Below are 24,698 nucleotides of genomic sequence, written 5' to 3'. Positions count from 1 at the left end.
TTTCCAACACAGCCAATTATAACTGAAGAATGCACAAAACCAGCAGGATATGCTTCATTTTCAATATACTTCCTGATTGTTTGCTGGGCTAGGCTTAATGTAGTCCCTCTAACAGAGAGAGAGGTGAAGCAAACCAATCTAACTCAATAATTTTGCCTGGCAAGTCTGGGCTAGTATCCAATTTCAGTTATGGAGATTAATTTTCTCAAGCAAGAATTCAGTTCTAATTTGAGATAAACAAGATTTAACCCCTTGACTGGTCATACACTTGGAATACATTTCCCTCCTGCAGTGTATCATCGCATCTAAAGCAACAGCGCTTCAAGCACTGCATGCAATGTGATTCAAATACCACATGTCACCAACTTGCTCAAACGCTACAAAATGCAAACCGACGGTCAAGCTCTTATTGTTCTTGCCATGCAAGAAAAATGAATTGTAGTTTTGTGAAATATAGATCACAACGTATCAGGCTAGATCAGGCATTTTCAAAGTGGGGGTTACGACCCGCGGGTGTCGGGAGAGTCGCGAAGCCGTCCGTAGCAACGTTCCCAATCGCGCGCAAAAGCCTCAGCAGCCGGATTTTAACAATGCTGGCTGCGTGTGGCTTTGAAAATGACGACCGCGACCATTTACAAAAATGTGGGCGCACAGCGCATGTGTGTCCACTCATCAGTGCTTATGCGAAGAACCACGCAAGAAGCGCCATCTCCTCCTGACGTCAGCGTGTTGACGCAGGAGAAGATTTTTTTAAAAATTAATTGTAATCTTCCTGCCTGAAGCGAGGCAGAGAGCAGGTCACTCGCCCCAAATGCTGATGTCATGTGCATTGGGCGTAATTGCAAATCCTCCAGCAGCAAACAAGTAAATGAGGACCAAGCAGGCTCATCTCTCGCATTAAAGGTAAGAGGATGGGTCGCAAATTTCGGCCGGCGTGATCCCGAAGGTCGGCCAGAGTGGGTCCCGAAGGTCGGCCGGTTGGTAAAAATGGGCCCCAGGAAAAAAAAATTGAAAAATACTGGACCTAGATTAGGCATTAACCTAGATCAGTAAATTAAACTCAGATGTCAGAGTGGCCTTAATTTTCTGCTAACTGAATTGCAATTCATAAAAGTTCACACCACATATAATGGTCCGGACTTTATGGTCAGCAACAAAGCAAGGGTGCTCACTACTGTTCTTGAAGAAAGCTGCCCACAAAGGTCTAGCCACCTCTGTAGCATAGTCTTCCCTTTTCCTCAAACTTTGGTGCTAAGTCAAAGGTGTGTCCTGGCCTGCAGTAGCAATGATGTCAGAGAGTAGGTAGGTAACTAATTGTACACAAAGCAAACAAGTTAAAATTTATGTTTTCAGATAGCGAAACAAATGAAAATGCTGGAAATACTCAGCAAGTGAGGCAACATTTTTGGAGACAGAAACAGAGTTAACCTTTCAAATCCATTATACTACATCGTATTTGGATGACGTTTTCAGCAAATAGGAAGGTGGGGAGGGGAGGAAAGAATCGGGAAAGGTCTGTTGTAGGATGGCAGGCAGGCGAAGTGAAATAAGAATAATCTTTATTATTGTCACAAGCAGGCTTACATTAACACAGCAATGAAGTTACTGTGAAAATCTCCCAGTCGCCACACTCCGGCGACTGTTCAGGTACACTGGGGGAGAATTCAAAATTGCCCTAACAAGCACATCTTTCGGGACTTGTGGGAGGACAGCGGAGCACCTAGAGGAAACCTACGCAGACATAGGGAGAATGTGTAGACTCCACACAGACAGTGACCCAAGCCGGGAATCAAACCCAGGTCCTTGGCATTGTGAAGCAACAGTGCTAACCATTGTGCTCCCATGCCTCTGCACATGTACAGACTCCAGACGTTGAGAGTAATAATGGCGAATGCTGACAGTTTCATTGTCATTACCACTGCAAAATCCTGGCCAATATGACAATAGATTGTGAACTAAAATCCAATGTTGCACATCAGAGATGAACTTCTCTGCCCCACTTGTCCAGCATCCTCAACCCAAGCACATTCAAGTTCTCACCTGATCTTCACATGCCTGCACCGAAGGCAGCAGAAGTCACCAGATAGCAATCATGGATGGAATGTTAAGAATTTGGGAAAATTAAGCTTTAAAAAATGAAACTGAGATAATATAAACAAAAGGGAGTTGATATAGGGAGCTGTCGGAAGAGCTTTTGATATGCGAATTGGCATATCAGAGAAAAGTAAGTGTTTACCTAAACAATGGGGTTTAGAAGAGGTAACTTCAAAATGGACAGAAAGGAAATTGAAACATACACGCTAAAAGCCGGATCCACAGGGTGAGTAACATCAAAGGGAAAGAATGATATATCCATAGTACAATAATTGGAGAAGAACTGCAGTAGCTACCATCACAGCCACACCCAGCTGCAGAAATAGTCCTCTGAAAACAAGTTAGAGCCATACAGGCAGCCAATTAAGATCTAAAATGTGAACCAAGAAGATTCTGTCTTTGCTAAAATTAAAGACGGTTTTCCCAAAACGTGGCCAAATAACAAGTGAATGGTAATTATCTGCTGGATTTAGCTCATAGAGTTATAGAATATTAAATGTCGTTTGGGAACAAAGGGTTGTCTCTGACTTCATTAAACGTAGGTAGTTGGGAACCAAGGGGTAACTTCATGTAATACTGTGTGTGTATAGCCATCAGAGGAATTGTGTTGCAGTGTATTCTAGTCCTTCTTGTTGTGTGATTTTGTTTTTCTTATAAGTGATCAGACAACAACTGGGCTATTCCTCCCTGGTTCGCATACCTTTTCTCTCAGAATACCAAATTGAAAATATACACCACTAAGAACCGGTGTTCTAAGTTACCCTTGTAGGTTTTGGGTTATCTTCGTATTTAGTATCAGCGGGGTTCTTACAGGAACCACCAGCTGATTTTTTTTTCTGCTTAATGGGTTAATCTAAATTAGAAACAGAATTAATCTTCACTCTGTAATAAGACTTTTCCAGTCTGGATTCCCCTCCACGGCCCTCCCCACCACCCCATGTTCTTACTAATTTGGGAAGTTGTTTTCCCTACATCTTTCCAGGCATCTTTCTCCAACAGCCAGGATGCTGTCAAGCTCTGCTGATGATAGTCCTGAAGGACACAATTGAGCGCATCTAGGTCACATTCCCTCTTCTTTTGTCTTACTTACCAAATGCTCATCATAAATTAAACTTTGGGACAGAAGGGGAAAGCAAGAAAGATCCCATATTCCACAATACAAATGCTCGCAAAATCTGAAAGGTTACCATGGTGCACAGAAACTTATCCTTGCCTGCCTGTTTATCCGAATCCATCATTTTGGCTTGAGCTGTCAGGAGAGATTTTCATCATGTATCAAAGCAGACTGCCTGACATTGGCACTGCTCAGCTGCGGCCAAAAGTTAGCACATTCCCTTCACACTTGCATTACATCGTATTGACAAGTCAGTTTAAAATAGATGAAATGACATATTGTGAATAGTAAAGCTAATGCAACAATCAACGGCACACGTCTCAAGCAGGCCCCTCAGCAATTTGCTGTGGATCTATTTGGTCAGAACCTCAACAGCGCAATGTCTGAAGGCAGTCATTTTCATGAAGGCAAATGTCAAAATTATAGAGCAGCTTACTATTCTGCATGCTCCCATCTTCCAATGATCCACCCCAAAAGCAAAATACTGCGGGAGCTACAAATTTAACGTTTCAGGTCAAGATGTTCTTTTATCAGAACTGATGAAAATTTTGATGGAAGGTCATCATGACCTGAAATGTTAATTACTTTTTCTCTCCACAGATGCTGCCTGACCTGCTGAGTATTTCTAGCACTTTTTGCTGTTATTTCAATGATCTGCAGCTGGGCTACTCATTCAGTCTGGAGGCCAGATTCACTTTTTACAAGACTCCATTGGGGCCCTTAATCTATTTGTTTCTGGTCATACTTGCTGCATAGCAGCTGTCAATACTACCCCCTGACGCAACTGCTGCACACACTCATTGTTCTCATGCCTGCAAGTGTTGCGAATACTGCCTAGAAGGTGCAATGTGCCAAAACTTTCTGCTGATGGATCGAGAGATGGAATTTCAAGTTTGTTCATTCAGCAAGTTTTGAATATCTGTAAAGTCAAAATGAGCAATGCTCCTTGTTTAAAGCTAATGAATGTTTAATATAACTCTCAAGCCAAAGCTTTAACTGATGATTTAACAGAAATGCATCTATCAAGAAGGACGTGGCCCAGTTTAGCTCAGTTAGCTGGACAGTTGGTTCGTGATGCAGAGCGAGATCAACAGCGGGTTCAATTCCTGTACCAGCTGAGGTTATTCATTAAGGGCCACCTTCTAGGGAGCAGCACGATGGCACAATGGTTAGCACTGCTGCCTCAGTGCTAGGGATCCAGGTTCGATTCTGCCTTTGGGTGACTGGAGTTTCCAGGTTCTCCCAATGTCTATGTGGGTTTCCTCTGGGTACTCAGTGTTCCTCCTACAGTTCAAAGATGTGCAGGTTAGGTGGATTGCCCATACTAAATTTCCCCTTAGAATCCAAAGATGTGTAGATTGTTTGGGGTTACGAGGTTGAGGGGATAGGGCAGGGTGAGTGTGCCTAAAAAGGGTGCTCTTTTGGAGGGTCGTTGCAGACTTGATGGGCTGAATAGCCTCCTTCTGCACTGTAGGAATTCTATGGTATGCAGTCTCCTCAGTATCAGTGGCCACTGCATACAGCCAGACAGTATATACAGACTTATAAACAAACAGACACACAGATATGAGAAAGAAGAGGGCATTGTTGAGCCACTGGCTAAGGAGCGAGACACAGGCTTCATGTAACCCCTCCACTCAACTATTGAGTGAAACACAAACACTAAAATAGACACAGGTATGGAGACAGCTAGACACAAACCACAGATAAAGATCAGAAGATAATACTGAAAATTCCCAAACTTTTTCACATTTTGGATGTAAAATGTGCACAATTGGTATTGTTACTATGCACAAGGTTGCATTGCAGTAGGTTCAGGCAAGTGATGCTCAAGTAAGCTTCAGGTGTTGGCCCTTGACCAAAAGTTACAGGTTTTTGTAAACCAAGTTCTGCATTGTGCAAATACAAATTAATTTGCCTCACATTCTTTCCCACGGTTTTCAACCTTGGCCCATTGCATTCTGGGCCTTTGGCCTTCATCCTAGCTTCTCAATCACAAGAACTTTTCTTTGTAACTTTGCTCTTATTTCAAACTTATTGCCACAGCACGAAACTCTCACTAAACACTTCTTTCTGTATCTCTCTCTCTATCTATATATATATATCTTTCTCTCTATGTATATCTCTATCTCTCTATATATATATATCTTTCTCTCTATATATCTCTCTCTATATATATATCTTTATATATATATCTCTCTATATCTCTCTCTGATAGAAGGGGAACCAATAAATCTACTGAGACATTTGCAAACAGTAGTCTATAATACACATAGGTGGGGGGGGGGGGGGGGGGGGGGAGGCATGAAGCTACAAGTTGAAGCTTGCTTCTGGAATGGAAAAAATTGTGAGTTTTTTTAACATGGGGTAGACTCTTGTAATTTCCTTTCCTTCCTCTCAGTCCTACCGAGCTGTGTACTATTCCTGGCCAAGACTGCATGCGGGTAACTTGTTTACAGGCCCCTGCCAATGACTATCCATAATCAGCTGCACAGTGGTGCAAAAATCGGCCTGGAGAACCCTGCTGTCTGGTTTTCATTCTTATCTGGCAGGACAGTCTCTGGACAATGCCCAGGTCAGATTGGGGAAAAGACTGGGGGGATATAACTGCACATCTGAGCTTTAGGAATTGATGTTTTTCTTTTCTGTGTACATGAAATCTGCACTGTTTCTCTTTGAGTAGCTGACATTATCTTTTAGAAATTAGGATGGTGAGTCCAGAGGAGAGTCTGAATATCGATATACCACACATGAGAAATTTGATAAATACTTGTTAACTGCAGTGCATCCAAACATTGATGACATGGTTTAAAACCATATATAATAGCAGAGATGCACAGGGATTTCTGTTGTTTGTGTAGTAAATATCAAATTATGCTTTACTTTTACAAGTTTATTTCAGCATTTGTGAATTCCCAGAAATATGCAGTCTATCCTGCAACAATGGTGATCAAAAATATCCATCCAGCAATGTGTGTATTGCTAATGGAGGAAACCAGTTATTGCTGTAGTTCTCTGCCTCCTGGACAAGAATTTAATTAAATTATATATAAAAGTTAAAAACTCATGCACTAGCTGCATTGCTGTGTAAATCTGAAAACTGATCAGCAGACATACACTTCATCTGAAATGACTTGTGCAGCTACCAGGAGCTCCAATTACCCAAAGGTCATTTATTGAGAGCTCTGTGTTTAAACTATCTATTCTTGCACTCTTTTCTATTTTTGGACAAAATTCTCTGTCACTATGACTTAATTACAATTTATATAATTGTTTTGTTTTCATTCTAATACATTCACAGGCAATACAATGCTGCTCCTTTTGCATTTGTTAAATTTTGATTTACTTCCCCTCATTCCATAGAAAGAGCTAATTTATAGATACAGATAAAGGCCATGATACCCATTCGTTTTTCCAATGGTTAATTCCACCGTACCAGACTCCCCGCTGTCCAGTTATATTCCTCTAATCCTTCGCTCTTCAGAACAGTTATTAAACATGCTGAGGACTCATTTATAATGACACCAATACTTTTATCCTTTGATTGAAAAAAGTTAATCCGATTTTCTTTTTAACTCCTAACTTGCCAATATTGAACATGTGTTCCTGGGACCAAAGAGAAAATTCTGGAAAATCTCAGCAGGTCTGGCAGCATCTGTAGGGAGAGAAAAGAGCTAACGTTTCAAGTCCAGATGACCCTTTGTCAAAGCTAAAGACAGAGAAATTGGGAAATATTTATACTGTGGAGTGAGAATGAAAGATGACTCATAGCCACAGAAACCCAGGGAAACGGGGTGCTAATAGCCACAGAAAGCAAGGGGAAAGAGTGCCAATGGCAGTCCCCAGAGAGAACAAAAGGTGTGGATGGCCAAACTGCAGAGAAACTAACAACAGAGGGTAAACTGTGACAGATGTAGATGTGGGGGGAGGGGAAGGGGGAAACGAGTGGAGAAAGGGTAATGAAAGGTGGATAAGATGGGGGGGTGGGGCGGTGAATATATATATATATATATATATATATATAGAGAGAGAGAGAGAGAGAGAGAGAGATAAAGAAAGACAGGAGAGAAGGAAATGATAAAAAAGTCAAAATGAAATGGGATGAAAACACATGGTTTGAAGTGGGGTAGATTTAATCATCTGAAGTTGTTGAATTTGATGTTGAGACCGGAAGGCTCTAACCGGAAGATGAGATGTTGTTCCTCCAGTTTACATTGAGCTTCACTGGAACATTGTAGCAGGTCAAAGACAGACATGTGGGCATGGAAGCAGGGTCTTGTGTTAAAATGGCAAGCAACGGGAAGGTCAGGGTCCTGAATGCGCACAGACCGAAGGTGCTCAGCAAAGTGATTGCCTGTGTTCCTGGGCTTGAACTACTTTGTACAATGATCAATTTGCCTCGGCAATTTTGTCAATTTTCCACAGCACTGCCCCATCCAAGAAGATCTGCTTCCAAACCAGCACCAATGCATGCTGCCAAGAAAAAAGCTGCACAATACAAGGCCACTACAACAGGAAAGAAACAGAAACCAGCTCAATACAACAAGCGGACAGTTGTATAGTTCCCTTTAAAAGAGCACTCACAGGTTTCAGAAGGTTTCAAGACACTAACTATCTTAATAACCAATTGATACCATGAAAGTAGACAGTGCCTTTGAGCAAATTTCTTTGGAGTTTACGGTCTAATTGTTGCATACATAGCACAATATTAGGATTGTTAATAATCCTATAAGATTAAAGCTGATCTGGCAAGGTGGAATGGTCTCCCTCAATCACTGGTGGGTCGGGTATAGGCAATTAAAATGAATGTGTTGCCGCAATTTCTGTTTATTTTCCAATGCCTGCCGATTTTCCTGCCAAACGCATTTTTTTGAGAGTATAGGTAAGATGGGGAGGGAAGGTGGCCAGAATTAGAAAGGTGCTACTACAGAGAGGAAGGCAGGGTTTGGGTCTTCCGAACCTGATGTATTATTACTGGGTGGCAAATGTGGAGAAGGTACGGAGCTGGGTCAGAGGGGTCGACACACAGTTGGTCAGAATGGAGGAGAGTTGGTGTCTGGGGTCAGGATTGAAGGTGCTAGCAAGAACGCCGCTCCCGATGACCCTGGGAAATACTCAGGAGTTCAGTACTAATAGCTTTGTTGCGAATTTGGAGACAGTTTCGCTGGCACTTCGGGTTCGGGGTAGGGTCAAGGGAAATGCCGATTCGGAGGAACCATGGATTTGAGCCAGGGAAGTGGGATAGAAATTTTCGGAGATGGGTGGAGAAAGGAATTAGAACACTTAAAGATTTGTTTCTTAGGGATCGGTTTGCAGGATTGAAGGAGCTAGGAGCGAAGTATGGGCTGGAGCAGGGGGAAATATTTAGATACATGCAGGTTCGAGACTTTGCCAGTAAGGAAATACAGAGCTTCCCGGTGGAGCCAGCCTCCACATTGCTGGAGGAGGTGCTAATGACAGGGGGACTGGAGAAGGGGGTAGTGTCGGCGGTTTACGGGGCTATTTTGGAAGAGGAGAAGACATCGCTGGATAGGATCAAGGCAAAGTTGCAGGAAGAGTTGGGAGAGGGTATGGAGTAGGGGTTCTAATGTGAGGTGCTCTGGAGGATGAACGCCTCCACCTCGTGCGTGAGGTTGGGGCCGATACAGCTGAAGGTGATATATAGAGCACACCTCACAAGGGCGAGGATGAGCCGGCTCTTTGAGGAGGTAGAAGATGCGTGTGAACGTTGTGGTTCATATGTTTTGGTCATGTCCAAACATTCATATGTTTTGGTCACGTCCAAAGCTAGAGGATTACTGGAAGGAGGTTTTTAGGGTAATCCCTAAAGTGATGCATGTGAAACTGGACCCAGGCCCTCAGGAGGCCATATTTGGGGTGTTGGACCAGCCAGGGTCGGAAACGGGTGCGGAGGCAGATGTTGCAGCCTTCGCCTCGTTGATGGCCCGAAGGCGGATCCTGATGGGATGGAGATCAACCTCTCAACCCTGTGCCCTGGCATGGCGGGGGGATCTGCTCGAATCCTTGAATCTTGAGAAGGCCAAATTTGAACTGAGGGGAAGGATGGAGGGGTTCTACAATTCATGGGCATTATTCATTATGTACTTTCGAGAATTGGATTACATTGAACATTGGGGGTGGTTGGGAGGGTTAGGGGGTGGTTGGGAGGGTTGGGGGGGTGGTTGGGGGGGAGGGAGACTGTGTGTTAATAGGGACTACAGGTGATTCCTGATTCCTTTTTGTTGTTTGTTTATGTTAACATGTGGACTGCTGCTTGGAGGTTTGGTGGGAGGATGGGATTGTTGTTATTGATATGGGGATTGACATTGCATTCGCTACTGATTATTGTTCATTGAGGGTGGGAGTAAATTTGTGAGAAAATGTGAAAAAGGAGGCGAATAAAATAGTTATAAAAAAACAATCCTGCAGGATCAGATGAATGTTTGAGGTGTGCATGTTACTTATTTAGAAAGTAGTTGACTTCCCATGGTGCTGTCTACTGATTCACACCGTTGGTGCTCAGGCCTGTGGGATACAACACCAGAGACGAAGTTCTGTCTTGGCAGCAATATCCCTTTTTGAGGGTGAAGCCATGAGCAAGACTCAGTTGGGAAGGGAACTGTCAAAATGGGGCGTTCCCGTTTTAGGTAAACTTTCTTTCTGGTAGGTATTTTTTGCGGAATGGCAATTGGTGTAAAAACCAATTTGAAAACACAAAAAAAAGATAATTTGGTCCTGGTCCTCTCAACTGGAGTGCATTGTACCAGAGTGGAAAATGCACATGTGTGGACGTACTTAGCTGTGGTACGTTGCAGCCTAGGCTCAAACACAAAGAATCGCCAAATGGGTGAGGTCCTGACGGGTTCCAGTACTCGGCAATCAACAATGTGTCCACAAAAATTGGGGTGGGGTGGCTGCTGAGCAGAGAAACCACAGAAAAGTGCATATTTTGGTTTTAACTTATTGAGTGCGCTTTACGTCGATAAGCTATTAACCAACTGCTTAGACAGAAAGCAATCAAAAAACTAAATACATGTTTGCATCATGTCTTGGGTAGCAGAGGGATCTCATCACAAAGCAGCCAGTCTGGGAGAGTTCCCGGCTACGTTGGCCATTATATTGTAACAGAGTGCTGCATTTATTAAGCGGAAGGCTGGTGCGCAAAAGATCTCTGCCTTTGGCATGTGCCAAATAGCTTCAAACCTAATGATTGCCTTTCAAGCAGAACACAGCAGCTGCAGGATGGAGTGACTGGAATTCTAACAGGGCTCTGCTGTCCCCACAAAGACACTTCATCTGTAATATAATACTGACCGTTAGCGCTGGAAAGGAGATGCAGCAATTGCAGATCTACCATTGTAACAGTCATTTAACCTTTTCAGTCAATGGAACAAATGCAGTAAATTGACATACTCACAGACATAATTTTTGCATTTGCTTCTATCCCGCCAATGAACAAAAAACATCTCCCAGAAGAGCCTGCCATTAAGTTGTTCCAAAAATCTCAAACTACTTTCAGTAATGATGTTGATTACTCACTGTACTCAATAGCTTACAGCTCCTGCCTCTCAACTAGAAATTTAGTATAATATTTTTAAATATATTCTCAGCTTTTGACTATAAATCCCTGGAGCTTTCATGAAACCTAACTATTGTCAGTTTACTCTCTGAACTCCAGCACAACTCTTGGCAATGGTCTGCTTCACATCAGGTGATGACTGCACCTTCCTGAACCATGTAGAAGCTAGCACAAGGGCATCAGATGCATGGGAACACCACAACTTGCAAGGTCCCCGCCAAACCACCCACCATCCTGATTTGGAAATGATACGGTTGTTCCTTCACAAGGTCAAAATCCTGGAACTCCCTTCCTAAGAGCACAGTGGGTGTCCTACACCACATCGCCTGCAGCAGTTCAAGAAGGGGCTCATCACCAGCATCCCAAGGGCAATTAGGGATGGGCAATAAATGCTGGCTTTGCCAGAGATGCCTGTATACTGTGAAAGAATTGAAAAAATAAAAGAGCAGACAGCCCAGCTTCCCACTCACTGGACCCAGTTCTAGGCTCTGTTGACAGACCCTGACTCATCTCGTGAGGTTGGCATTCACTTTCCCAAAATTTGTGTTTCTACTACAAATCCCAGAGTGCAAAAAAGAGAGAAAGAAAATCAACTCCGAGCCCCACAATGATTGGCAAACTTCTGCCATGGGATCCTAAAATTTAGGCTTGCCTATCAGTAGAGCTGACAAGCTGCTCAGAGAGGGAGCTGATGATTTCCTACATGGGGAGTTTTCAAAAAGGAGGAGTTTTGAAGAGGTTTGGAATTTCAAAATGCAATGAAGGAAAATACAAGCATCAGCCACTCTGGACTACCTAGAGATTTAGTGCAGAATGGTATTATTAATTAGCTGCTGGTGAAGGCAGAGGAAGGCTCAAGTAGTGAAGAAAAGGTCAGATTAGTCAGAATTTCATCCATTTCTTCAGAAAGCCCCCTCCGTGCGCCACCCCTGACTGAGGAGAGCCTTGAAACTTGCAGTTATGCCTTCACCATGTCGCCAAACATTTGTGAAAGCCGGCCAAGTAGTCTGTGCTTCAAGCTTTCCTCCTCAATCTTTCTACTATACTGCAGCTGAGATTTGAAACCCACGGTGCTTGGGGAATTGCAGACACGAACTTACGTTAAAGCACTCCTACACAACATTCAACATGCTGTGCCATCAGCAACTCAGCCTTATTTCCGAGACTGGGAGGGGCCGGTTTAACCTGGACAGCTGGTTTGTGGTGCAGAGCGAGGCCAGCAGCACGGGTTCAGTTCCCGTACCGGCTGTGGTTATTCATGAAGGCCCTGCCTTCTCAACCTTGCCCCTCGCCTGAGGTGTGGTGACCATCAGGTTAAATTACCACCACTCAGCTCTCCCCCTCAAAGGGGAAAGCAGCCTCTGGTCATGTGAGACTATGGCGCCTTTACCTCTCTTACCTAGCTTATTTACTAATTGCAGATGTCCCGTGGACTTGCTCACACTTAGTCTGACAATACATGGTTGTATAACAAAAGTATTAACCAATGCGAAAAAATGTACTAAATTATTAATAGATCTCCCACAGAGCTGCCGCCAGGAGCAAGATACAGAGGGAACACGTGGGAGGTAGATCAGGCGATGCTTGTAGGCAGGAGATATGGAAAGAGTAGGTGGAATTTGAAAAGTAATATGAACTCTTACATATAAACGGAAAATATTTTTTGATGTTTTTTTACTAAATGGGAAAAACGGAGAGAATTATCTCATTTTCTCTTTGCTGTTTATGGGACCTTGCTACGTGAAAATTGGCTGCTGTATTTCAGTAGAATTTACAGCTGGCAAACATTACAAAGCCAGCCAATCAAATTAGTTAAACAGCTTTATAGTTCAGTAGGATAAGAGGCGCACACACACAATAAGGGTGCAAGTTGCACATCCCATTAACTAGCCTCTTAATTCAGTAGACGCTCATTTGCATAACACAAGTTCTAGAAATGCAACAGGATTAACACCCGGGTGGGGGGTTCTTAAATGCATTTTCTAAGAACAGACAATGAACTGTTTCTGGTAAATTACTTAACACATATTTGTTTTAATTGTACTTTTGCGGGTATAGAACAAACAAGGTGAGTCAGAAAAGTAGAGAAAGCTGTTTAACTAATTTGATTAGTTTGTTTTGTGATGTCAGCCAGCTGCAAATTGCTGGCTTTGAGTGCGCCTTTTGACTAAGATCAAGCCAAAGATCAGGTGTAATGCCTGTTCTTGGCAGCTCGGATCTATTCTGTCTCTTTTGTGGGGACCACGAATTGGATTCATTTTGAACTTGAATTGGTTTCTGGCGCAATAAGGGAGATGGGTTAAGGGCCTGCCCTGTCCACTCTATACACTGGCTTTGTGACTTTAAGGAATAACTTTTTTTTTTAAAAAGGAGCTGCCGAGGGGTAGTAAGTTCAGGTATCTGCAGGTTAGGGACTTTGCACAAAAGGTCTGGAGGGGGTTCCCTAGGTTGCCGAGATACACCCTGTTGGAGAGACTGCTGCTTCCGGATGTGGAAGGGGAGGGAAGAATTGGGGATATATACAAGTGTCTGGGGAGCAGGGAGGTGAGCGGGTGGTGAAGATCAAGGAGAAATGGGAAGCGGAGTTGGGAATGGAGATCAATTGGAGAGTATGGAGTGAGGCACTGCGAAGGGTAAACAGGATCTCCTCTTGTGCAAAGATGAGCCTGATACAGTTTAAGGTGATGCACAGGGCGCATATGACTCGGGCGAGAATGAGTGGGTTCTTTCAGGGGGTAGCAGATGAGTGTGAGAGGTGTGGGCAGGGACCAGCGAATCATGCGCACATGTTTTGGGGTTGCGAAAAATTGGGAAGACTCTGGGCGGGAGTGTTCGCGGTCTTAGCCAGGATAGTGGAGGAGGAGGTGGACCCAGACCCTTTGGTGGCAATATTTGGGGTTTCAGAGAAGCCAGAGCTCATGGAGAGGAGGAAGACCGATGTCTTGGCCTTCACCTCTCCGATTGCACAGCAGCGAATTTTGCTGGAGTGGCGGTCGGCATTCGGGATTAGCAGCTTGGTCGGGTGACCTGTACGACTTCCTGTAGTTAGAGAAGATAAAGTATGAGTTAAGGGACTCTCAGCACCAGGGATCCGGGTTCAATTCTGGCCTTGGGTGACCGCCTGCACGTTCTCCCCATGTTTGCGTGGGTTTCCTCCGTGTGCTCCATTTTTTCCCCCCCAGTCCAAAGATGTGCAGATTAGGTGGATTAGCCACGCTAAATTTCCCCTCAAGTGCCAGGGATGCGTAGGTTAGGTTGAGGGGTTATTGGGATGGGGCGGGGAAGTGGAGTGCTCTTTCAGAGGTCGGTACAGACTCGAAGGGCCAACTGGCCTCTTCTGCACTGTTAGATATTCTATTCTATAATTGATACATTTCTGAAACCTATTTACTTTTAAAGACCAGTTTTTGAAGTAATTACAGTACAAAAAAGGTCACTCTGTCCATCATGTTTATACTGGTGTTTATGCTACCCACAAGCCTCCCTTCTTCACCTAACCCCATGAGCATATCCTCTATCCCTTTTTCCCCCCACTGTGCTTATGTGCTTTCCCTGAAATGCATCGGTGCTATTCATCTCAGACAGTGTCTTGAATCCTCCATTCAAACCACCCTCCGAGTTCAGATTTTTCTCCTCAACTCCCTGACGGGTTTATTAATGACTTAGCTCATATTTGTGGCTACCTTGTTCTGGTCGCACTGCAATGAGGGCAAGCTTCTTTTCTACAGCTACTCTATTGAATCCCTTCTTTCTCATAAAGGCTCTATCAAGTCACCACTTAGTCTTCTCTGATGAACAGAGTGCCAACCTGTTCAGTTTTTATTCTATTGTGCTGCTGTACAATCTCAAAATGAGAAATCTTGTGTGCTGTTACCAAACCATTTTGTGTGGGAAAATTCTTTCTCAGCTTGCAAAGATTACATGGAAAACGGAACAAGTCCCATTTTTCTGAGAGAAATTCATTTTGACAGCTGTAGGTTGAATCTGTAGCAATCCCATCAACATTTAAAATTTCTGGAATCGATTTGCATATTAATCTGTGCTGTTGTTAGTCTTTTTTTAAGCACTTGAACAGGGTGAAGTGGGTAGCGGTGCCCTTTAAATGTTAATTTACAGGGGAATCATCATATGATAAATGAAGTATCAATTCTGTAGGCAGCCAGATTATCATTCACGCCTCCAGAGTAAATAATAACTGTGCAATGCTCTAAACCCATGCATTTACTGAATTCAACAATTATGGGAAGGGTTTCAACAGAAGGTGCAAACCAAAGCCAACCTGCTCACCGTGGAGAAGAATTTAAATATCAGGAGAGACACGTTGAAAATTAAGTTAAAATGGAAAATTCAAAGGAAAGAAAGTAATAAATCAAACCTTTTAATTGAACAGGCAAAATATTTGATAGAATAAGTAGCAGAACGGAGGTGTTTCTACACGGGGATGAATGAAGAATGTAGTGAGAAGGTGGGGTTTGCCTATCAAAAGATTCCCATTGTTGTTTTTAGAGATTCTCTGTTGTCACAATCGTTCATGGTTACTTTAATGATTTTAGCACCAAATATCATTGCTGCACATTTCAGTCCTTCCGTAATCTATTCTATTTATTATCTTTTCTTCCAGCGAACACCTCATTCTTTCCAGTCTGGTGCTCTGCTCAACTTGATTGGCACCCCTTTCAACAGCCGCTCCCACCACCACCAACGCACACAGTGGCAGCCGTCTGTACCATCAACAAGATGCACTGCAGCAACTCACCGAGGTTCCTTCGACAACACGTTCAAAACCCGTGACCTCTACCACCCAGAAGGACAAGGCCCACAGATGCATGGGAAGACTGCCACCTGCAGGTTTCCCTCCGGGCCACACACCATCCTGACTTAGAAATATATCGCCATTCCTTCGCTGTCGCTGGGTCAAAATCCTGGAATTCCCTCCCTAGGAGCATAGTGGATGTACCTACACTACACCACATGGTCTGCGGCGGCGCACCACCACCTTCTCAAGGGCAATTTGGGATGGGCAATAAAAGCTGCCCCAGATAGCGGTGCCCGCATCCCGTTAAATAATTTTTTAAAAAATCCCTGAGGACCAGTAGTTCTTACACTGAGGTCATTATCCAAATTCTCACCAGATCCTGGGAATTGTCTTAAATTTGGCTAAAGAAGCCAGAATTCCACAAAGATTAGAATTTAATGTGTTGAAAATAATGGGGCAAAGCAATGGAGCACCAACACACTGTGCCTCTTAACTTGCACAGGTACAATAAACTTTTCTAAACTACTCAAGTCCAGTATGTTTGCAGAGAAGATGATAGATATGCACAAAAATATTCTTTCAGTCTGAAGCTCCTCCATTTCATTTTTGTGAAAAAGGGATCAACAGGATATTTTGCGCGCTATTGCTGGTCAATGACAGAGCTAGGGAAGAAAAGGAGGCATCTCTCCTGTTACATTCACTTGGACAGTCAAGCAGAGCCACTGCAACAATGATTTAGTGGTAAATAAACTGCAGAGATCTACATTCAGGAACAAGGAGGAAAAGTAGGACAACGAAACGCAAAAACATAGTTCAGCACAGGCAAAGAAAGTGGGGGGGGGGGGGGGGGGGGGGGGGGAAGAGAGAGAGAGAGAGAGAGAGAGAGAGAGAGAGAGAGAGAGAGAGAGAGTACAAATTCTATTTTGTTTTCCAAAACGTATAATTTTGCAATATGCTTGGGACCTGTGAAGCACTTTTACTGCCCTACAGATCCTGCACTTGTGCCCCTCTCCCAATACTCCACAGAAATAAATTGCTCGTTCAATCTCTCGCCTGACATCCAAAATATAGCTCAGCACTCAACGAACCATAAACAATCTGGGAAACTCCACCAGAGACTACCGCTTCATTTCTCTCCCCACTACACGCTCAAATGAGTTGATAGGCAAAGAGTCAATGGGGAGCTAGATTTCTTCAAATGGATTTGCGATTAGGTGCACTGGCTCTGCAGATGAAAATAAATAACAGCACTATGCTGTCAAAAATATTTGGGCATTTGATCTCGTGAAAGACATATCTTCAGCTTTAAAAAGAAAATACTGGTATGGGATCAATAAAACGTGTGAACACAGCATTCTCCCTGGCTTCCAGTAACACTCTGAGTACCACAAACTAAACGTGGAAGAGGATCACTTTCAGGAACTAAGTCAAAATACCACACGGTGCTAAAGAAAATGTTTCCCCAACACACATCCCACCCAGACATAAATGCCAGAACTGGAATGTCGGACTTGGTAAAGTTCAAGGCGCTTAATCCATCCACTTCAAATGGCCAAGTATTAGATATTGATCCACAGGATTAACTAATTTTACATAGACAAGCCCTTTATGTAAAAGCAAATTTGCCATCAATCCCAACATATAATAAGATATATTTTTTTTAATTATGTGGAAATTAGAAGCTGATTGTTATGATTAATCAAATATAAATGACAGCACTGTAAGAGAATGCTATTACCGCACATTCCAGAACTTGGATTAATTTTCCTTCTCCTCTTTTAGATACCCCAGGTTGGGAGGTTGTTAGAACAAAGAACAAAGAAAATTACAGCACAGGAACAGGCCCTTTGGCCCTCCCAGCCTGCGCCGATCAGATCCTTTATCTAAACATGTCGCCTATTTTCCAAGGATCTACTTCCCTTTGTCCCACGCCCGTTCATATATCTGTCCAGATCCATCTTAAATTATGCTATCGTGACCGCCTCTACCACCTCCGCTGGCAAAGCGTTCCAGGCACCCACCACCCTCTGCATAAAAAACCTTCCACGCATATCTCCCTTAAACTTTCCCCCTCTCACCTTGAAATCGTGACCCCTTGTAATTGACACCCCCTCTCTTGGAAAAAGCTTATTGCTATCCACCCTGTCCACACCTCACATAATTTTGTAGACCTCAATCAGGTCCCCCCTCAACCTCCGTCTTTCCAACGAAAACAATCCTAATCTACTCAACCTTTCTTCATAGTTAGCACCCTCCGTACCAGGCAACATCCTGGTGAACCTCCTCTGCACCCTCTCTAAAGCATCCACATCCTTCTGGTAATGTGGCGACCAGAACTGCACGCAGTATTCCAAATGTGGCCTAACCAAAGTCCTATACAACTGTAACATGACCTGCCGATTCTTGTACTCAATACCCTGTCCGTGAAGGCAAGCATGCTGTATGCCTTCTTGACCACTCTATCGACCTGCGTTGCCACCTTCAGGGTACAATGGACCTGAACTCCCAGATCTCTCTGTACATCAATTTTCACCAGGACTCCTCCATTGACCATATAGTCCGCTCTTGAATTAGATCTTCCAAAATGCATCACCTCGCATTTGCCTGGATTGAACTCCATCTGCCATTTCTCTGCCTAACTCTCCAATCTATCTATATTTTGCTGTATTCTCTGACAGTCCTCCTCGCTATCTGCAACTCCACCAATCTTAGTATCATCTGCAAACTTGCTAATCAGACCACCTATACCTTCGTCCAGATCATTTATGTATATCACAAACAACAGTGGTCCGAGCACAGATCCCTGTGGAACACCACTGGTCACCTTTCTCTATTTTGAGACACTCCCTTCCACCACTACTCTCTGTCTCCTGTTACCCAGCCAGTTCTTTATCCATCTAGCTAGTACACCCTGAACCCTATACGACTTCACTTTTTCCATCAACCTGCCATGGGAAACTTTATCAAACGCCTTACTGAAGTCCATGTATATGACATCTACAGCCCTTCCCTCATCAATTAACTTTGTCACTTCCTCAAAGAATTTTATTGGGTTTGTAAGACATGACCTTCCCTGCACAAAACCATGCTGCCCATCACTGATAAGTCTATTTTCTTCCAAATGTGAATAGATCCTGTCCCTCAGTATCTTCTCCAACAGTTTTCCTACCACTGACGTCAAGCGCACAGGTCTATAATTCCCTGGATTATCCCTGCTACCCTTCTTAAACAAAGGCACAACATTAGCATTTCTCCAGTCCTCTCGGTCACAATGTCCTGGTTTCCTACCCCAATGATAAGACCATAAGACATAGGAGTGGAAGTAAGGCCATTCGGCCCATCGAGTCCACTCCGCCATTCAATCATGGCTGATGGGCATTTCAACTCCACCTACCAGCATTCTCCCCGTAGCCCTTAATTCCTCGCGACATCAAGAATTTATCTATCTCTGCCTTGAAGCCATTTAGCGTCCCGGCCTCCACTGCACTCCGCGGCAATGAATTCCACAGGCCCACCACTCTCTGGCTGAAGAAATGTCTCCGCATTTCTGTTCTGAATTTACCCCCTCTAATTCTAAGGCTGTGCCCACGGGTCCTCGTCTCCTCGCCTAACGGAAACAGTTTCTTTGCGTCCACCCTTTCTAAGCCATGTATTATCTTGTAAGTTTCTATTAGATCTCCCCTTAACCTTCTAAACTCCAATGAATACAATCCCAGGATCCTCAGCCGTTCATCATATGTTAGACCCGCCATTCCAGGGATCATCCGTGTGAATCTCCACTGGACACGCTCCAGTGCCAGTATGTCCTTCCTGAGATGGGGGGCCCAAAACTGGACACAGTACTCCAAATGGGGCCTAACCAGAGCCTTATAAAGGCTCAGTAGCACATCGCTGCTTTTATATTCCAACCCTCTTGAGATAAATGACAACATTGCATTCGCTTTCTTAATCACAGATTCAACCTGCATGTTTACCTTTAGGGAATCCTCGACTAGCACTCCCAGATCCCTTTGTACTTTGGCTTTATGAATTTTCTCACCGTTTAGAAAGTAGTCTATGCTTGGATTCTTTTTTCCAAAGTGCAAGACCTCACATTTTCTCACGTTGAATTGCATCAGCCATTTCCTGCACCACTCTCCCAAACTGTCTAGATCCTTCTGCAGCCTCCCCACTTCCTCAGCACTACCTGCCTGACCACCTAACTTTGTATCATCGGCAAACTTCGCTAGAATGCCCCCAGTCCCTTCATCCAGATCATTAATATATATGGTGAACAGCTGCGGCCCCAACACTGAACCCTGTGGGACACCGCTGGTCACCGGCTGCCATTCCGAAAAAGAACCTTTTATCCCAACTCTCTGCCTTCTGTCAGACAGCCAATCCTCAACCCATGCCAGTAGCTCACCTCGAACACCATGGGCCCTCACCTTACTCAGCAGCCTCCTGTGTGGCACCTTATCAAAGGCCTTTTGGAAATCCAGATAGACCACATCCACTGGGTTTCCCTGGTCTAAGCTACTTGTCACCTCCTCAAAGAATTCTAACAGGTTCGTCAGGCACGACCTCCCCTTACTAAATCCATGTTGACTTGTTCTAATCCGACCCTGCTCTTCCAAGAATTTAGAAATCTCATCCTTAACGATCGATTCTAGAATTTTACCAACAACCGAGGTTAGGCTAATTGGCCTATAATTTTCCATCTTTTGTCTTGATCCTTTCTTGAATAAGGGGGTTACAACAGCGATCTTCCAATCGTTCGGGACTTTCCCTGACTCCAGTGATTTTTGAAAGATCTCAACCAACGCTTCCGCTATTTCTTCAGGCACCTCCCTCAGAACTCTCGGGTGTAGCCCATCGGGGCCAGGAGATTTGTCAATTTTAAGACCTTTTAGCTTTTTTAGCACCATCTCTTTTGTAATGGCAACCATACTCAACTCAGCCCCCTGACCCTCTATAATTTTTGGGATATTACTCATGTCTTCCACTGTGAAGACAGACGCAAAGTACTTATTAAGTTCTCCAGCCATTTCCTCGTCTCCCATCACTAGCCTTCCGGAATCAGTTTGAATTGGCCCAATGTCTACTTTGGCCTGTCGTTTGTTTCTTATGTATTGAAAGAAACTTTTACTATCATTTCTTATATTACTGGCTAGCCTGCCTTCATATTTGATCCTCTCCTTCCTTATTTGTCTCTTTGTTAACCTCTGTTTGTTTTTGTAGCCTTCCCAATCTTCTGATTTCCCAGTGCTTTTGGCCACTTTATAGGATCTCTCTTTTACTTTGATACATTTCCTGACCTCCTTTGTCAGCCATGGCTGTCTAATCCCTCCCCGGATAATCTTTCTTTTCTTGGGGATGAACCTCTGTACAGTGTCCTCAATTATGCATACAAACTCCTGCCATTTTTGCTCTGCTGTCTTCCCCACTATGATGAGCTGAGGAATTCCTCTTGCAAGTTCCCATGTAAGGTTTTATCCGGCAATTGTGAGGAAGGACTAGCTTCCCCTGGATAATTGTGCTGGGCTGGAAACCACCCGACAAAATGATTTAAATCGTTAACTTGGGATGGTTCTGCCAGCTTTGCTCATAGCTACTCTGAAAGAGTTAAAAGGAAAAACAGCCTTTCTAACTTCAGAGTAACTATTTTAAAGACACATGCTGAGCCTTGGATGGGACACCCTCCACACACACGTCTCCCGCCCCCCAAGAGTGGTACGGTGGCACAGTGGTTAGCACTCCTGCCGCACAGCACAAGGGACCGATTCCGGCCTTGGGTGACTGTGTGTGCGGAGTTTGCATGTTATGGCCGATATCTCACAACTTTGCTGCAAAATTGGTTACTCGAAGGTCCAAAGTGTTAACTGTTCCTCAGTAGCTCCTCTAAATATTTATCAAGTTCATGCTGTGATGGACTGACCATGCCAAACACAGGCATTGCAGGTTTGATAGACAGCATATATTGATTTATCTCAGTTGCGAAGAACAATTGACTGATTGTAGCAGTAGGCTCGGGTTTTGGAAGGGGTGAGGTGGTAACAGGGACTTCCTGAGGAAGGTTCTTGACCCGAATTGCTATTCATGACCCCTGACGGAAGGTCAATTGGTGGATGTCAAGTCAGAACGGGATTGTCTGGAATAATGTCTAACACCCTATTTGCAATGCCCCAGTTCAGACCTGTAGATTGGCTGCATGTACAAGGTAGTAGAAGGGAGCCGGTTGTATTAGGTAGTAGAAGGGAGCCGGTTGTATTAGGAGAAATAAGTTGTTGGACTTTGATCGTCCACAGACAATGCATGAGTCCCACCTGTTGTGTTTCACATACCCTGCACTGTTTTATTTTTAAGATCACTGCAAACGTCCAAAACAGCATAAAACACCAGGTAAAACAATCTGCCTTTTTATTTCCCAGCCATTTTTCATTCCCATCCCTGTACATGCGTTGTTTTTTCCCCTGAAATTCAGTCTTTATGGATGAACTGCATCACCCTGATATTTGCTGGAATTTTTTTAAAAACGAGCTATATTTTCCATATTGGTCCATTATTTCAGGGATAAGCAAGCATCAAAGAACCTGAATTCATGTGGTGTAGATTTCAAAAACACATTCTCTGATACTTTACACTCACACCGATGTATCTCCTGCACTGTCCCATTTTTGGCTGTACACAGAGGTTGTGTTCTGTTTCAAACTGCTTACATAGCAACCATTCCGATTTCTAGATTCTTCCTTACCTTTTCCATCGAGAGCTGACATCTCTTGCAAATGCCTAATTGACCTGTGAGTGCAATGATGAATAACAATTAGAGTGTACTCGAGCTTGGAGAAAAATGCTGCAGTGTCAAATTAAGCCTGGAGACAAACTTAATTAAACCAAGACTCCTGTTTACAATACTGGAGATTTTTAGTTGGAAAGGGTAAGATTTTATTTTATAGATTATATTCCATAATTATATTTTAGATTTATTTCATGAATTATCAAGTGACTGCACAGGTTTTTATATACTAAATGCCACCAATTAAGCAATACATGATACAAATCCACATCATCAACAGTGTCATCTAATAATAATAATTACTTATTGTCACAAGTAGGCTTCAATGAAGTTACTGTGAAAAGTCGCCACATTCCGGCGCCTGTTCGGGGAGGCCGGTACGGGAATTGAACCCGCGCTGCTGGCCTTGTTCTGCATTACAAGCCAGCTGTTGAGCCCACTGTGCTAAACCAGCCAAGATTTTTGAAGATTTTTTTTAGACATTTGGAATACAACTTTATTAAGATCACAACTTTATGACCTAAACAAAAAGTTAATAAAAAAGTAGGAATGACATGAACATACAACTTGAAACGATGTATATAGTGATTCTACCTGTATCATGAATTAAATTATGCATATACTCCAATGTCTATCAATACAGTTTTAGTATCAAGTACACAGGTCCAAGTGTGAAGGAAATTATACTACACACCATTCACTCCCAATTACAACTCCATTACCCTAAAGATTATAAGCAGTTAAGTTCTGTTCAGCTAATTAACTGGCAAACACGCTGCATCACAGGGCAGCTGGCTGGGAAACTAGGCCACTGGTGCTCAACTCCAGCCAATAATTCACAGGTCATCATCTTCGTCTGGCAAAGCAGTGCCTTCCCTTCAGGTCTTCCTCATACTGCGCTGCTAACGCAGGGTCCATCTGCACCTCTGGTGGTGCCAAAGCTGGCAGAGCAACAAGCTCCAAATTTGGATCTCCAATAAGTTTCCTGGCAAGCCACAGAAATGGGTTCTCAAAGTTGTGGTTGCCTTTGGCAGAAAAAATATGGAACATCCTCCCATCATTTAGCTAATACGGCACCATTTGTCCACCTGTTTTGTTTATGGAAAATGGGCATCCCATCAACATCTGCTTGGGTGCTCATCAGGCAGGGAACACCCCAAAATCTGCTGCACCTATATAGAATTTTCAGTCACTGCCTGATGGTCCTGAACACTTGAGGAAAGTCAATCACTGCTTCAGCTTGAAGATGCCCTGCATCCTTCCTGATGAACCTGGGATCTGGCTGTTATGGGAGACTCAGATTTGGGTGGGTCTGGATCTTAATAGAGTGAGCTATGGTTCACAGATTCTCCTCAAGACCCTGGTGCAGATGTCAGATTTGACTAGACCTCGACTTGGGTAATGCTTCATGCGTTTCTGACACTGGATGCCTTAACTTGTACGTGAAGAATGCCTATTGGATTGGTACTAAAGGGTTTCTTCCACATGAACACGTAACCATTATGAAATGAAGGGCGGCACGGTGGCGTAGTGGTTAGCATTGTTGCCTCACAGCGCCGAGGGCCTGGGTTTGACCCTCCCAGCCCCGGGTCACTGTCCGTGTGGAGTTTACACATTCTCCCCGTGTCTACGTGGGTCTCACCCCACAACCATGTGCAGGATAGTAGGATTGGCCACGCTAAATTGCCTTTTAATTGCAACATTTTTTAAAAAATAAAATAAAAAAAACAAGATTCCATCAAAAAGATAATTCTGAAATTAAGATCTAAGGGGGCCAGAAAGAGAGAGAAAGAGAAAGGACAAAGAAAGAGAGAGCGAGAGAGAGAGTAGGAACTGAGCTTTATTTTCTTGGATGGGGCCAGAGACTCAGCAAGACAGCAACATGGAAAACTTGACCTGAATTGGCTAAACTGAATTATCTGAATGACGACTCCAAATACTCCATGAGCTCTGCTTTCTAACAGATTCCAGTGTGGGGGATGTTTGGACAGCTATGGGGACATTTTGACTTCTCCTTCCTCATCCAATGCACAAATCATCAAATGACCCACACCCAAATCAGCAGGATTAAATCATGGCCACACTTACCACACCACAGGGAACAGGATGGCACCACAACACAGGAGATCGACAAGAAAGAGGATCTCCTTCCACAGTCCATATTCAGTCGTCCCTTCTTCAGTCGACTCAATAATGATGTAAGCAACATTAGCAAGGACCTAGTTTTTTTTTAAAAAAAGTAGTTTTATTAACTTCTGCCACAGGGAAAACATGTCTCTCCTCACCAAATGTTCCAGGATTAAGCAAAGTCCCTGCATAAGATCATTCTTAAAGGCAGCAGGGTAGCATAGCTGCTTCACAGCTCCACTGTCCCAGGTTC

General features: G+C 43.7%; 1 protein-coding gene across 3 annotated transcripts in view; it reads right to left on the bottom strand.

The window, feature by feature from the left end:
* Positions 1 to 24,698, bottom strand: part of gpr107 (G protein-coupled receptor 107) — a 115,751-nt gene that overhangs the window by 46,419 nt on the left and 44,634 nt on the right. For all 3 annotated transcript variants that reach the window (XM_038781741.1, XM_038781743.1, XM_038781742.1), the window contains exons 13-14: positions 24,407 to 24,537; positions 22,277 to 22,320 (exon numbers count right to left, since the gene is read on the bottom strand). In XM_038781741.1, the coding sequence (XP_038637669.1) occupies positions 22,277 to 22,320; positions 24,407 to 24,537 (175 nt within the window). The remainder of the gene's footprint in view (positions 1 to 22,276; positions 22,321 to 24,406; positions 24,538 to 24,698) is intronic.

This window comes from Scyliorhinus canicula, chromosome 21, assembly GCF_902713615.1.
Source record: "Scyliorhinus canicula chromosome 21, sScyCan1.1, whole genome shotgun sequence".
In the NCBI taxonomy this organism is placed as follows: Eukaryota; Metazoa; Chordata; class Chondrichthyes; order Carcharhiniformes; family Scyliorhinidae; genus Scyliorhinus; species Scyliorhinus canicula.
The sequence above is the reverse complement of the archived record's forward strand: the minus strand, read 5'-3'. Positions and strand labels throughout refer to the sequence as shown.